The 15,324-nt window shown below is 40.6% G+C and overlaps 1 protein-coding gene across 2 annotated transcripts in view; it reads right to left on the minus strand.

Annotated features, from left to right (window-relative positions):
* mtmr11 (myotubularin related protein 11) overlaps positions 1-14,920 on the minus strand; it is a 38,679-nt gene extending 23,759 nt beyond the window's left edge. Inside the window, exons 1-2 of one of the 2 annotated variants that reach the window (XM_083760612.1) lie at positions 14,807-14,920; positions 5,791-5,860 (exon numbers count right to left, since the gene is read on the minus strand). In XM_083760612.1, the coding sequence (XP_083616738.1) occupies positions 5,791-5,860; positions 14,807-14,875 (139 nt within the window). In that variant the 5' untranslated portion in view covers positions 14,876-14,920. Of the gene's footprint in view, positions 1-5,790; positions 5,861-12,818; positions 13,306-14,806 lie in introns of those variants that run through there. The other variant, XM_083760613.1, reaches the window with a different exon arrangement.
* Positions 14,921-15,324: the final 404 nt, after the last annotated feature.

The raw sequence follows: 15,324 nt of genomic DNA on the forward strand, positions 1-15,324 counted from the left end.
CAATATTTCATTGAGTGAGTTTCTGTTTAAGAGTAAATCTGTGATCATCTTTAACCTATTGGAAAAACAACATGCTGTGAGCTTGTAAGCAAGTAGCCTTGTGAACCAATGATTCCCAAGCCATGTGGCCCATAGGTCAGGAGTCTATCTCCTGTTTCTGTGCAGTGAGGCAGCCTGATGTACAAGGACACCCCCAGACATGATGCTAGAACAGTATCTCTCACGTTGTAAGCTTATACATCCGCAAAATATACCACCACCTTACGATGAAATGTGAATCTGGTTTTAGAATTCTTTCCAGTATGTATGTTTAATTCAGATCATGTTTTTGTTTTTTGTGGTCAGTGATTTCTAGAAGGGAGGAGGGGACAACCAGCTGCTGAGAGTGATGTGTTCCACATGCTTGATCATACTGTACTCTCATATTTTCATTCACATTTGTTTCTCGTTTTCATCTTGGATGCGTGCAGAGCTGAAGGTTGCTGCCCTCCTCGAGTCCTCAACCAAGAAAGAGGCCACTTTTCAAATTGTAGACCACAAGCAATAGCGGCCTTTAATAATTTAGAGTTTCATGTCCCCCCCCCCCCCAATAGAACAGTAACATCTATGGTACACATTTCATTGTTTATTTATTTATTTGAGTTCTTTTGAATTCCAATTCATAGAAAGTAGGCCTAAGAAAATAAATGTCACAACTACAGTCACCACAGAACTGCCCAGTGAGGTTTTAGTCTATGCTGTGATTTGATTTTCATTTAACTTAATATAATTAAGTGCCCTTTTAATGACATCATTGAGAAGACCAATTAAAACTTTCATAAAAGGCACGAGTTAGTGCGAGATGGTTTATAGTTCTGGGATATGAACAAGTTTATGTGCAGAATAAATCAAATGTATTTCTTAATGACCTGCCCATTTCAACCCATTGTGTGTTACTGTTCATCCTACTATAAATGCACCACGTCTCTGTCTGCACAGTGTCCATATATGGAGCTGGCCTGTTCTGACATCATTCTGACGTCTGGAGGCTCCAATGCATAATATCAGGGTGGGGCATTCATTTCCAAATCGCATCGTTTCAAGTAGGCCAGTGCCCAACGGGCACCGCTGTAGAGGCCCCACGGGCACCACTCTAGTGAATAACATTACTATTTATTATGCATTCAAATGCCCTGCTTATATGCAAAATATATCAAAAGTTCAAAACCTAAATCAATCAGCTCTTACCCACTTGAGCCCGATTGTATACCCATCTACAAGCTCACATTGTGAGCTTAGCTTATAGATCTGCATTCTCACAATATTTTAACATACCGATAATCGATGTGCCATAATGATTAGCTAATTCAATAACATATGATACAGGATCTGAAATCCCTTCTTGACACCTTATTTTGAAAGATTACAGATATCTTATCTGCAGATATATGTTGGTAATTTGTTCACATAATGTAATTTAGATTACCGGTAGTTTATTCTTGACCACAAATGTTATTTATAGATATCATTCTGTGTGGAGAGATTCTAGGCCTGATGTTTACAGTACCTGGCATCCTAGTGTCTTTGCGGCACTATATCTTTCTATTTGCACTACTAACAGTACGTGACAATTGTCTAGTTTTACTGCTTACTCTGCTTATGCTCCAGACTGGATCTGCTAAATGTCTACACTATGAATAGGCTCTATGCACAGCAGCCATATTGGAAAGGAACTGGGCCCCTTCCTTACTTCCTTCACAGGTCTTACCAATTATACTTACTAACTAGTTCATATATCCGGGAATGTGAGAGCACTTGGGTGAAAGTAGCCTTAAAAACGCATGGTAGGCCTCCACTGGGGCTTTATGGGTCAGGATTTTAAATATACTGTCCCTTTTCCATCTCTTTACTGAGACATCTCACATCTTAAACTGTGTTTCTTGTTCAGGTGTCTTGATTGTGTGAACACAGCCCAGTAAGGCCACCGCCCCCTGGTGCTGCAGCCATCTTGGAAACTAAAAACACAATATAAACATGGGAGAGAGGTGGGGCCGAGAAAGGCCATTATCGTTTAGGGCTACAGAGTAGACCACTGGAATTGCATTACAGAACCTACATGTTGTTAAATTGTATGGCTTTTCTTCGTCCTACACTACAGTAACACTATGGTCATGTATTGTATCTCCGACAGTAAAAACACACACACACGAGAAAACACTCTACACGCTAAAGCTATTAGCGCCAAGAGTTAACACAATGTGCATTTCGAACAGCGCACGTGTCAATGTGCGTGCTAGTGCTATGGAGATGATATCCAAAGTGCTCATAGCACCTGCGACACAGGTCTGATATCAATGTGATATCAGACCTGTCTCGGTACGCAGATCATCTGATATCACATGAGCAGAGCCACACCGCCATACTAACATGCAATAGCTTTGCAATAAATGGTTCATGGTCAATCTGAGCTGAATTAAGTGTCTCAATGAAATGAGGGACCAGGGGGAGGGGAGCTTCAGTCAGTTCAGTGTGTGCTATATTGCGTTCTATTATGTGTGTGGGTGCTTCAGCTACCAAGCCCGCAGTCGACGCCACTGCTAATAGTCAATGCCCGTGTGCAAATTGAGATCAATTGATCATCACTGACCTGATGAGAACAGCATGTGCAACAATCATGGGACTGACGGACAGAGGTTTCCTTATTTATATGTAGGACTGTTTAGTGTAGTCTCCAACAGTGGTTCTCAAACTTTTTAATTTCAAGGATCCCCATAACTCAAGAGTGTACAAATGGATAAATAATAGTAAAATAAATTATGGATCAATTTTATTCCATTTGTACACTCTCAGAGTTACACACCATTAATATAAGGGGGCATTTTGAGTGTTTCCAATGAGCCCAATATCAGCACCCTAACTCTGCTTGGCCAGAATGGATCAAGGAAGAGGTCCAATCACATTTCTTTCCAATATGCCTGCTGTGCATAGAGCCTATTTAATTGTAATACAATGCTGCTTTCAAATGAAAATGGAACATGAACAATGGACACAGTTGAGACTGACCATGTTCACCACGCACAGTACGGTAACATAAGAACATGGAGAGATGGGAAGGCCATGTTCCTCTGAGGAGGGTCTTGATCAAATGCCATTGTATGTGGATGGACAATATAGCCCCCAACGTGCCATTCAAAAGGCACATGATCTACCTATGGCTGTTTGCACTGCCCTGATCCATTCGCCCCCCACAGCTCAGCTCGGTTTCTGCTGCCCTGTGTCCCGGTGTCACCTGAGAACAATACTGTGCACAGTGAGCTGCGGCCATACATTGGGAATACGAAGAACATCTTTTGCCAAATAATGCATTATCGTAAGGCAATGTAGTGTGCCAGAAATTGCAGATCTACAAGCTCAAAACGCATTGCATCCACAAGCTTGTAGGTCCGCTATTTTCAACACGTGACACTGTCTTACGACATTTATAAATGTCGTATATAAATCATGATTGATTAGGATTAGGATTATGTCATATTGAAAATGAACACAAATTTGTCCTTAAGTTGTTTGGTTGGTGTTGTAGCTTTGTGTGTGCCACGTGTGTGTGTGTGTGTGTGTGTGTGTGTGTGTGTGTGTGTGTGTGTGTGTGCGTGTGCGTGCGCGTGTGTTAGAGAGGGAGCGAGAGTGCAATACTGTAATGTGAAACCTCTCCAAGCTAGATCTTTCTCCACACTTGGTTTAGCTGCATTACAGGAGAAACCTTTCACTTATTTTGCTTTTTTCCTCGTACTGTACCTACAACCTCAGAACCCCAGTGTCCGTATTTCACAGTAGCACTCCCTCTCTTGAATTATTGGCAAGTGCAATTGTAGTAAATATACGTTAGTAGTAAGGAAGCCAGAGGGCTAACAGAGAGTAAAGACAGTCTGCATTTCACAGTGAAATGTTAACAGTTAAGAATAAGAGCACTGTGCGACTTGTGTGGGCCTGAGAGACCATGGAAAGTATTTGACCAAAACTGATTTCAGGCAAACGGATTTGTCTGGGAAAGTTAATAACATGAGGAATGGATGCCCGTTTACAAAGTATACGTGTGCTGAAAGTATACTGTATAATATATGTGGCTTGCTTCCATTTCCCCTCTATACCACATACACACCCTTACCTAAAACATCCTTAAAAATCCACACACAATCTGGGATCCCGGCTCTCTGATGGTCGTGCTACTGTGAAAAAGTGCTGATACGAGAGGTTAAAGATTAAGCTCGTCTAGGGGTCAGGGCACTCTGGTGTGCCAACATTCCTGTGTAAAGTTTCTGCAGAAGTGTTTTGCTGACTGTAGGTGGTTGGAATATTATTACAGGGGTCCGCAGTTGCTGAGGCACTTTAAAGTTTAAATACAGTATTCATTTGTGTGCCGGCACAGAGTTCAAAAAGTTTGGTTGATTGATTGATTGAAGTATTTATTAACAGTTTGCAGAATTACAGTACATTTCAAGCTCAACTCAATACAAAAACTGTTAACTGAGTGGACGACACCATAAAAGCATTACACTTGTTTACAATAGGGCCCACCGTTTTCAATTCATCAAAACATTTAGAGGCATACAAAGATACACTTCTATATAGGCAAAAACATGAAATCATAAGAGGGAAAAAGGGGGTGGGTGGAGGGTGGGATTCAGATTTTACGGTGGCCAGTTTCAAATTGCAGCCGTCCGTAGGTGCCCTTTGAGAGCGGTTTTGAAGGAATAAAGGGATCCGCATGTCTTAATACCCCGATTGCCCGGGTTATTTAATCCATTAAATCATAGCGCCCGGCGATTTATAGTAGACGGAGCACTTTTACCGACGGACCGGATGTTATCCCTGTGTGGCTGTAGCAGATAGATGTAGCCAAAACACTCTAGAGGCGATCGGCAACAACGGGAGGTATGACTAAATCTACCGCGACTAGCGACGGGACCGCGCTGGGCCGTAATACATGATCTTTGCTTAGAATTAGACGTTATGATTTAGATCAAGAGTTATTAACATTTTAAGATGTTCGGTCTCGTCGGCTAAACAGGGGGGGGACATTTTCGATGACGTCCCACTGTTGCGCAACATCGAGTGTTGCGCAACAGGCGCTCCCAGGCTGTGGAGCGATGTGATCGGTTTTGATATCAATACCGATCACATCGCTCTTTATGATGAATCTTCGTCCTGGGCGCTGGGTGTCACTAATTGAAAGGACGGTGAACTTCGTCCTGGGCGATCAGGGTGTTAACCGTCTTCCTGCCATTGCCGAAGCCCTTCGGCAATTGAAGCATTAATTTGATATTAACGCTTGCTGCCATTGCCGAAGCCCTTCGGCAATTGCCCTTTATTAGTGCATATGATTGATCAAGCCATAATGCTACTCACGTTAGCCGGTTAGCTAGCACTGTTGTTAGCACTGCACTGGATCGTTCATATTAATTCACCGTCGCCATAAGAATCCATTCTATCCGTTTCTTTCAATCGCCTGTATCTCCTATTCCTTGTCCCAGATGGCATTTTTGGTCAAAACAGCGTTTCTTTGACGGCACGAGCCGACGTTGTGGAGTGCAAAAATGTACCGGCATTTTTCGATCATGTAAACAAAGGTTGTCTTGGCAACGTAAAGCTGGCAGGGATAAGCTCACTTCCGGTTGAGGCAAAATGTGGCTTTTCAAAATAAGAGCTCAAATTAAAAAAATGCTGGCATGAATTAGGTCCTAATTTCTCAATAAATGGCAGCAGTAAAAGGGTTAAGAAGTAAAAAAAAAAAGTGAATTGGCAGGGTGACCTTACCAGGGAGACAGCGAAGTCCAAACATATCTCGACTCCTGGCATTTACCCCACTCTGACTCAGCATCCTCTCCTATGTGGGAGACACATTTCATGTTAGCATGGCAAAATGACAAAAACTGACTTAGTCTACCCCATTTTAGACATCCCTGTCAAAAACCTTAGCTCAGACAAAAATAATATGGAGGATGGGCAGGGAAATGCATCTTGTTGTGAGGTAGGCTAAATTTATAGTACAATCATTGCTTTCTCATAGTTGAACAATCTTTCAACTCAGTTATTTCTAAGCGTTTCTAAACATTGATTTTGTATAAATTATACAGTAGGTTACAGTACAGTAGGTTTAAAGGAGCATTCAGTGATTTGGAAAAAAAACCCCAAAAAAGTCCCAATGGACTATCTGAATAATTCATAATCATATTAATTTTACTAGCAGCGACACACATTTTGTTCATATGAGAAGTCTAAGTAAGCCAGTTTATTGCGTGATATTGCATGTAGTAACTATCTTCACTTCACATTTCAACTAATTTTAGGTATTCATCTTTGACCCAGTCTGTTTCTCTCATTAAAGTCTGGTTCTTAATGACCAACTCCCAAAGACAAAGCTGACCACACAATGCTCTATGATTCTAAATTTCCATGTTGCAACTTGCAGTTCCTTTCTGCTCTCTCTGACGGTCATACAAGTCTCAAGCCCTTCAAGCAGTTCTGCAAGCAATCCCACAGAACCACAGAGGTTGCTATAATCAGAGTAGACTGCTAGTTTGCACATATGGATCTACTTAAGAGTTGCTACCACCCCCAGTGAACACCATTTACATTTATCGGACGGTAATGCTCAATTTATACTTGGTTGCGTGCTGCTGTTTTGCACCGAAAATAGCAGATCTTTGAGTTCAAAGTGCGCTGCTCTGCGATGCTTAGTGAGCTTGTAGATCGGCTATTGTCAGTGTGCAACACCAGTGTGCAACCAAGTAAGTATAAATCAGGCTTTAGAGATCACACAATGTGCTGGCCAGTCCACACACCATGAATGGAGGATATGGTGATACAGGTGGCAAATAAGCTAAGACTTACTCCAGATTCAGAACAAAAATAGAAAATGTCCTTGAGTTGAAGTCCAAGAAAACTATACATTATAAAGCCCCAGACTGCTACCTCAGCAATTCTTTGAGGCTCATAAAGGCTGTATTCATCATTATGTTCTATTTGTAGCGCTGGCTTTACCGTACGTACAATACTTGCATTTCTCTGAGTCAGCAAGGATTTGTGAACAAAAAACAATGAGGCCACTCAGTAGACTGCGTTATGCTAACAATTTAGCAGTGTGATGAAGTCTGTGTTATCAACATGCTAATATAAACTTGAGCCTCGCTCTCTCTCAGCACATGTCCTCCTTATTAAAACCAGACATATGAACAAAGACAACCTTTGCTCTTTGAGAAGTAGTAGTAAAATCATGCTCATTCATAGCTGGGTGTTTTCAGTGCATGTGACTAGCTTTTCCATAAAAGGGGCCTGAAATTAGCTGGTAACCCTTTGGGGAGGATGCAGAGCATTGCAGACAGATTTGTTTATTCAAGCATTTAAATTACATTTTTGAAGAATAATGAGAAGTGAATCAATCACAATCAAGCCTAGTTTTAGTGTTAACCAAACTGCAATCACTGAAATCAGCTTGGTGAAGTGTAAGAACATGTCCTATCCTAATCCAGGGCCACAAACAAAGCAATAAGAACAAAGGGTGATAGCAGGTTCAAATAAGTATGAACAATTAACTTCTAGGGTTTTTTCGGACATCATACCATAATTATTCCCTGCACACGCACAACATGAATCACCGAATGAAATGGTTAGTAGACGGTATACGATTTATTTCAAATTGCCGGGGACGGTATACTACGTATATAGCATTAATACAGTAGAACACACTACAGCGCATAAGTGAAGTCATGTGGGCAACTTGTATCTGGTGATGTAAAAGCTCCAAAATATATCCAACATAATACACTGTCTTAATTATTTATGAGATATTCATGATAAGGTCATGGTTATGGTTATGGTTCCACCGACTTTACTGATCAAATAAAAATACCCCAAACCCCAAATAGCTAACAAGGCATTTTTAAATTATAAGGAATCCTGCCTTATAGCAGACTTTAACAAGACTTTAGGTTCTGCTTGCTAGTACATTGTTCATTTTATTTCCATCTGGCTTTAAAAGTCTCAAGCTTTCCCTCCCTTTGAGCTTACATAGTCAACACCCACAGAAAACCCACAGCTGAATTCCTCACTCCTTTTTCAGAACATCAGAGGCTATTCAGAACACGTTTTGTTATTACTTTGATAAGTCAAGTTCCTTGAATCTGCCCTCTGGGACTTGCCAAGATAGTCAAACTATTCTTATGTCTCTTGTATTCTTATGTCTCAGGGTTGTTCCTCACAAGCTGCAGTAAGTGAACTTTTCTAGATAACACCACAAGATAGGAACTCACATACAACAGTCGCTCTGCTCTAACAAAGGTTGCAGCACAATGTCAGTATACTTGTATTATGGAGATGAAATTATGAACATTTTTGATCTCCGAAATAGAATTTGGGAACTTAACTCTTGACATCCAATAGGATAGGACTGAAGAGTAAACATCTGTCAAATCAGGGAAACCTTTATTTCTCAACTCAAGGAGTTACAAAATAATTCACAGGTATTCTTCTAAAATTCTAAAGGCACTGTTTTGATTTAAAGTACAGCACTACTGTTAGAATTAGCACAACAGAAAGACAAAACAGGTACAGAGGCAAATCACGAATGAGATAATGTCTAGGCAAATCATGACAACACTGTCCGTAATTCCCAGAATGGACAAAGAACACATTTCTTAGCTGGGCAGTCTACTGAGGCTTCACTATTTGCCTTGCTTCGTTGGATGGCCTTGGTGTGCAGTGCACCTATCACTCTATCACTCTATCACTTTCACTACTTCTTTCTTTCTTGTGCCTCCCTTCTGCCCTCCAAAACTCCCTCCCCTTCTCCTTGGGGATGGCAGCCAAAGCCCATTGCGTTTTCCATTGCTCACGGCTTCCCCTCGCTACTGCGGCCAGACTTCTGCAGTCAGCATGCAGTTAGGGAACATACCTCTTCTTCCCCAAGAAATAGGCAAAACTCATGACAGCAAGGGTGAATTGCGGGGGGGGGGGGGGGGGGGGGAGACACCCGTACCACATAAACCACACGTTGTGGAGGTTTAACATCCGTTGTTGAGAGCAAGAGCACAAGAATGGTTCCATTTTGGAATCCAGTTGGTGAGTTATTACACTTACCATGGGGGCAGTAAAACACAGGGCTTTTAGCTGCTGTTTGCTGTACAGAAATAGGTCATTGCCTGTTTGTTTGGGTTAGTACTCATTCATTTCCTCACATACACAGAGAAGGTTGAATGGCTGGTTGAAAGTCTAACAGGTAGCTTCAACAAAATAAGGATATGACTCATATGAGGTAGTTTTGCTAAACATTGCTTTGAAGTGTTTCGCGTATCAACCCCCCATTCAGACTTCAGAAATACACATTGTTCTCCTGACTCCTGGATTGCTAGTTTGGGTTTAGTTTTCGTATCTTTTCTGGTTACAGATATTGTCCTTCTATACGTGAGGGGCTGTGTTTTGTCATTTACTATCATTTATTTTTAATAATTATTTTTGGAAAAGAATATGGGGAGGAGCCAGCGGAGGCAAAGAAAACCCTAAAACAATTATTAAAAATAAATGAAAACAGTAAATGAAAAAGCACAGCCCCTCACGTATTAGAAGCACAATATCAGTCACCAGAAAAAAGGATGGGTGTTTTCTATGAATTTATCATGGTTAAGGAAGGGGGCGAGGCAGATAAAATGACTACCAAATATCTAAATACTGAATCGAACAACTTAAACACTGTCTGGGGTGTTCACAAAAGCCTGAGTAGATGATATAATGACCAAGTTTTTCAAGTGAAATTTCCCTTTAATTAATAGTGTTCTTGGCATTGAATTGTGCCTTTTAGTTATAGACACCTGGCATTCTAAAGCTAAACCTTCCTCAAACAAGCCTTTCTAACAATGGAGTCCACAGTTTTATTTAACACTGACCTCCCTCTTTTAAAATAGTAGCCCGTTATGTAGGTCAATATCTTCAGTTCTGTTTGTGGCCTGAAATAGACAGAGTCATAGCCTAACATGGAATGCTATTCTTATTTCTACACTTCTTCAAAATGTGTTTCCATGACTTGCCTTGGTCACTGTAATCCTGAGCAATGCACTACCTGTATCACTACTAAGGTTAATCCATCCTCCAGATATGTACATTTGTTATATATAACACTAAATGTTGACATCCTCTCCAAGGACATTCATTGACTCACTTTTGAAATTCTATTCTTGTTTCAGTACTAGTCACTCATTCCCAACAATTACACATCTACAAAAGGGCACTAACAAAGCCATTTCATACACTAAAAACAACCAAGCCCCTACAGCCAAACCCCTTTCTCTTGGTGCTGGTTAATTATCACCCAATGCCAGATCAATACACCCACTAAAGAGGAGCATAAATCTGCTCTAAGCACTGAGAAGAGTTCATTGTTTTTGCTCCCTTCCAACATGGGGAGCTTTCAGCTTTGGTAGCCCAGAGGCTGGTATGGTACTGGATCTTACATCTGGGTCCTGTGGGAGTGGGTGTGGGGGTCTGTGCCGTTATAGCCTGCTGCTATCGTGGCTACATTTCCAACACTAGTCTGGAAGGAGCTCAGCTGAACCCTTCTTTGACATTTTCAGTCTGCTGAGCTTTGTGGACTGCTTCAAATCCAGCTGACAGATATACAGATAGAAGGGACAGCCAGCCACACGATTAATTTAGCACGGTCATACTGAAATTACACATCTGAATATCATATTTCACACATTATATTAAGTTGCCTCTTCACTTCATGATTCACTGCTGATGCCACACAATTAGGTCTGGTTACCAATGAAACAGGATGGATGAATGCATTCTCTCCTGAAATGAGATCCCAATTAACTAGATTCCCTTTTCCCAATGCACTCTCAACACATAACTACTGAAGTGAGCCATATTGTTTCAGATATGACTTTACCTGACCATACAGTATCTATGCACAGCCACACTGCCCTAATCTGAACAATTGGTATTCAAATTCATGATTTCAGCTAGGCAGACAAGCCTGCAGCCTGGCCAGGGTTGCCAAGTCCACTTATTTCCCGCAACTTTGGCTTGGTTTTTCCCCCCAGTTATGGTTAATTTATTTTCTGGGCTTGTTTTAAAAACAAATTGTAAACGCTTTTGAAAATCGAACAAGTCAACATTTATTTTATTTGTTTGGGTGAGTGTGAATCACATTGAGTGACAAAGAATCGGTCTGGTGTCTCTACTTATTAAACCCTGGCTAAAGTATGTGTGAAATAGTATAATAAATGATGAAAACATTCATTATATAGACATACATAGTAGTTACTATAGATAGATGCATCACATCTTTTTATTAGGATTATATGGCCATAATATTGGGCTTGTTTTGGATTGTTTTTTGAGGGGAGATTTGGCTTATATCTCTCATGAGAGTTGGCAACACTGAGCACAGCCTGCACATCTCATTTTGAGATAATCAAATTCAAAACTGCTGTGCCTCGCTGCCGCCGTCTCCATGGCGACAACCAGATGTTGTGCACATCACTCCAACTCCACATGCCTGGAGGCGGAGTTATGAGGCATCTGTTACCATTTCCCCCTGTGGCTGCTGAAAATAACGAGAGAGAGAGAGAGAGAGAGAGAGAGAGAGAGAGAGAGAGAGAGAGAGAGAGAGCGCCATTGACCCTGAGGAATTGGGGACTCTGAAGGAACTCATGTGTGCACTGCACATTTCTTTGTGATGTCTATCACCCTCCAGGTGCTTTTACTGTCTAGGAGAATCTTATTGGTCGTTTGAAATTCAGCAATTTATCCAACTACAGTGTCTAAGACATTTCAAAGTATTTAATTGCAGTGTGTGTAAGTGCACAAATGGACATGATGAGCTCAAGTCTCGGTATTTTCCTCATAATTAGGACCCCTCACAATAAAGCAGTTAGCCCCCTATAATGTAAGAAGAGATTGTGCTCCAAAACCTGCCTGTCTATAAACAAGCACAAAGATAGAGATCCCTTGTAAAACTACACATAGACCAGTTTCCCCCCTGTTTTCCCAGTTTACAGCTGGGGGACATGTGATACACATGCAGGAATTAAACCTTTGACCATTTGTTTTGGAACAGTCTTTCAAAAAACACTGTCATCTCCTATGATGGACTGTGGACACATTAAAAACTAACACAATCCACACTGTAGGCCTATAACACTGCATGTCTACATTTATAGTTCTACAACTGAATGATCTGCTTCTTCTGTCATTATTGCTTCCTGACCACAAAAAGATTATACTATTTTTTTATTAATAAATAAAAGAATATTCATAAATTTCATAAATAACGATTCAAAACTGACTGTCAAACGTGACACCCATTTTCATCCAAAATACATAGCTCACATTAGGAAGTCAATATATCTGTCAGAAATTATCTGCAGAGAATTAACAGCTCTCCAGCCTCCAGGACCATGCTGACTCTGGAAGATGAGGAAAATGAATGCCTACCGGTATTCATTTTTTTGGACACCTTGCTTAATAGGTTGGTTGGATGAATGGATCTCATGGTCCGAGTCCGCGTAGCTCTGGTCCATAGCCCCAATGCCCTTTGCTGCCGTTGCATTAATCATTGCTCTAAAGAAGGTATTAGCTATGGACCAGAGCTATAGTCCGCGTTTGGAATGGATGGACTATCCTGTACACTACAGTCACACAAGTGGGTTCTGGGTTTTACAGAAACGGCTACAAGTAGCGGACTCCGCTATAATGTTATAACTTCTAGTTCTATGGAAGACTTAGCCAAATACTTTTTCCAAATCGATTTGAAGATTATTATTATTTTGTTTTAATGAACCTACCTTCATATCTGGAACCATTTGTCTCACTTTGAACGTGGTTTTAGATCCTGTCAGCATTTTCAAGACCGACGACGAGTTTTGTCCACAAAAATGAAATAGGGGGGAAAAATGCTACGTTTTTCTGTCAACTGTAAACTAGTCTTTTATCAACGAGGGGATGCGGTTTATTTCCCCCGACCCTTCCATCATACTCATGAAAAACCGTCAAATAAGGTCCAGTTCTTATACGAGCGGTAGCAGGCTACCGTGTACCGTCATCTACTGCTGCTAAAACAGAGGTGTTCAGTGTGGACAGCCAAACTCTTTTTACTCTTTTCATTCGTATTGGCTCTGACAGCATCCATGTCCTCAGGAAGAGCACGCCCTGTCGAAACCCTTCTTTTAAACAGTCGGGCTATTATTACTATTTACGTAGTTGGTTACCAGCTAGTAGTAGGATAAATGAGTTCACCCGCAACTGCCAACCATAATGCTTTCCATTTGTTTATATCCCTTGCCATAGTGAGAATGAAAAGAAACAGAGAGAGCAATGGAGCTCTTAAAGGGCCAGCAGACCGTCTGGTATAGTGTGTACCAGACAGTGTTGTTTTTGGCAGCAAATTTTGATTTTAGTTTTAGTCATAGTCTCTTGAATAGTTTTCATTTCGTTTTTTATTTTAGTCAACTGGAATGTCTTAGTGTTAGTCTAGTTTTACTCGACTAAATATCATAGGAGTTTAGTTTACTAAATCTACAGTTGATTAATGATTTAGTCAGCTAAAATTTATTTTGGCGGGCCTTGAGGCCGTCCGGAGTCGACAATGACTGTTTTTATACTTGCTGAGTCATCATAGCTTAGTTTTCATTTAGTTTTCGTCAGTGAAAAAAGGTAGTCGACGAACATTTTTCGTCTTAGTTTTAGTCGATGAAAACAACACTGGTACCAGAGCCATAGAGTGTGTACGAGACAGCTAGGATGGACAGGACACGGTCTAGTAAAATGAATATAAAAGCTAAAAGGTGTTGCTGTTGTCCAAAAGAGCGTCCCATCGCAACCTACACTAGTGCTGTTGTGGTTGTAGATCTGTTATTTTTGGCCATGCAGCGACACTCTCATGTCATGGAACATAGTGTGTGTAGCACGCATCAAATAGAGACTCAAGCTATCATCACCATTCATTGGATGCATTTGACTGAAGAGCTAGTAGGCCTATAGTACAGATTTGACAGATTCTCAAGATAAATTAGGCCAACACCGTTCTCAAAGGCCACCTGACGGCTGCAATTTGAAACTGGCCCCTGTAAAATCTGAATCGACCACCCACCCCCTCCTCTATGATGATTTCCTGTTTTTGACTATGTAGTATATATTTGTACATCTCTAAATGTTATGATGAATTGAACATGGTGGACCCTATTGTAAACAAGTGTAATGCTTTATGGTGTCGTCCACAGTTAACAGTTTTGTATTGAGTTGCGCTTGAATTGTACTGTAATTATCCAGTCTGTTAATAAATACTTAAATCAATCAATTGAGAGTTAAACATTGGAATATGTGAATTGGACAATGTAAGCACGTAGCCAAATGAATGTTGGACGCCTTTTCTGTTCCTAATAGGATGGGTTAGATGCAGAGGATAACATTTCCTGTATGAAAGCAAATTTGCACAATTTGGCAAAAATGCTACCTAAAATAATAGCCTAGGCTATTACAGTACATATACCCTACTGTAAATTGCACGTTGCATTTAATAAGTGAGACACTTTTGTCATCCTCAGTTTCATATGTAGCTTAATTTAATATGACCCCCATCGCCACATTCTAAAGGTAGGACTGATATCAATCCTGCTGTCCAGCATTTCAAGTTGTAGAACTCAACATGATCTCAAGTATTAAAACATTTGTCATAATAACAAAGTCAACTCACCACAAACAACCTGTAGTAGCCTAAAATTGGATAGGCCTACTCATTTTCCTTAGCAGTCCATAATTTCTTTTTTTACAATACCTTCTGATGATCCTTCTGTATGGGAGGGACGCCTCTCTTGTCTTCTATCCAAACATAGAAACGATCCATAATATTTTCTGGAAGATGATATTGGAAACAAATTCAGCATAAATTCCTTCCAATATAAGAAATGGAAATTTTGAATACTTTCCTGAGGTACAGTGTATCCTCCCTAAATGAACAGGTGGAGAGACTCCCTCCCTCTCTCTGAACCATGATAGAAAGAGGTCTGGATTTTTTACCACATGCGAAACTGTTCAATATTACATAAGGGTCTCCGATTTCTCTAATACATAAAACAGCCCCAGACACAGGACCTTGCATCATCTGAGCTGGAGTTTTTCAGTGATACATAATGCAGCAAGGTTAAGCAAATACAAAAAGGACCAATAACAAATTAGTACCAACAGTCAGAACTTTGCTGAAGCAACAAATTATCTTTCAACAATAATTATAATGAATGTTTATACCATTCCAGTTCATTGCAGATGGTCACCTTGTCCTGGTCACCTTATAGG

This window comes from Protomyctophum parallelum (genome assembly GCF_964188405.1).
Source record: "Protomyctophum parallelum genome assembly, chromosome: 3".
Lineage (NCBI taxonomy): Eukaryota > Metazoa > Chordata > Actinopteri > Myctophiformes > Myctophidae > Protomyctophum > Protomyctophum parallelum.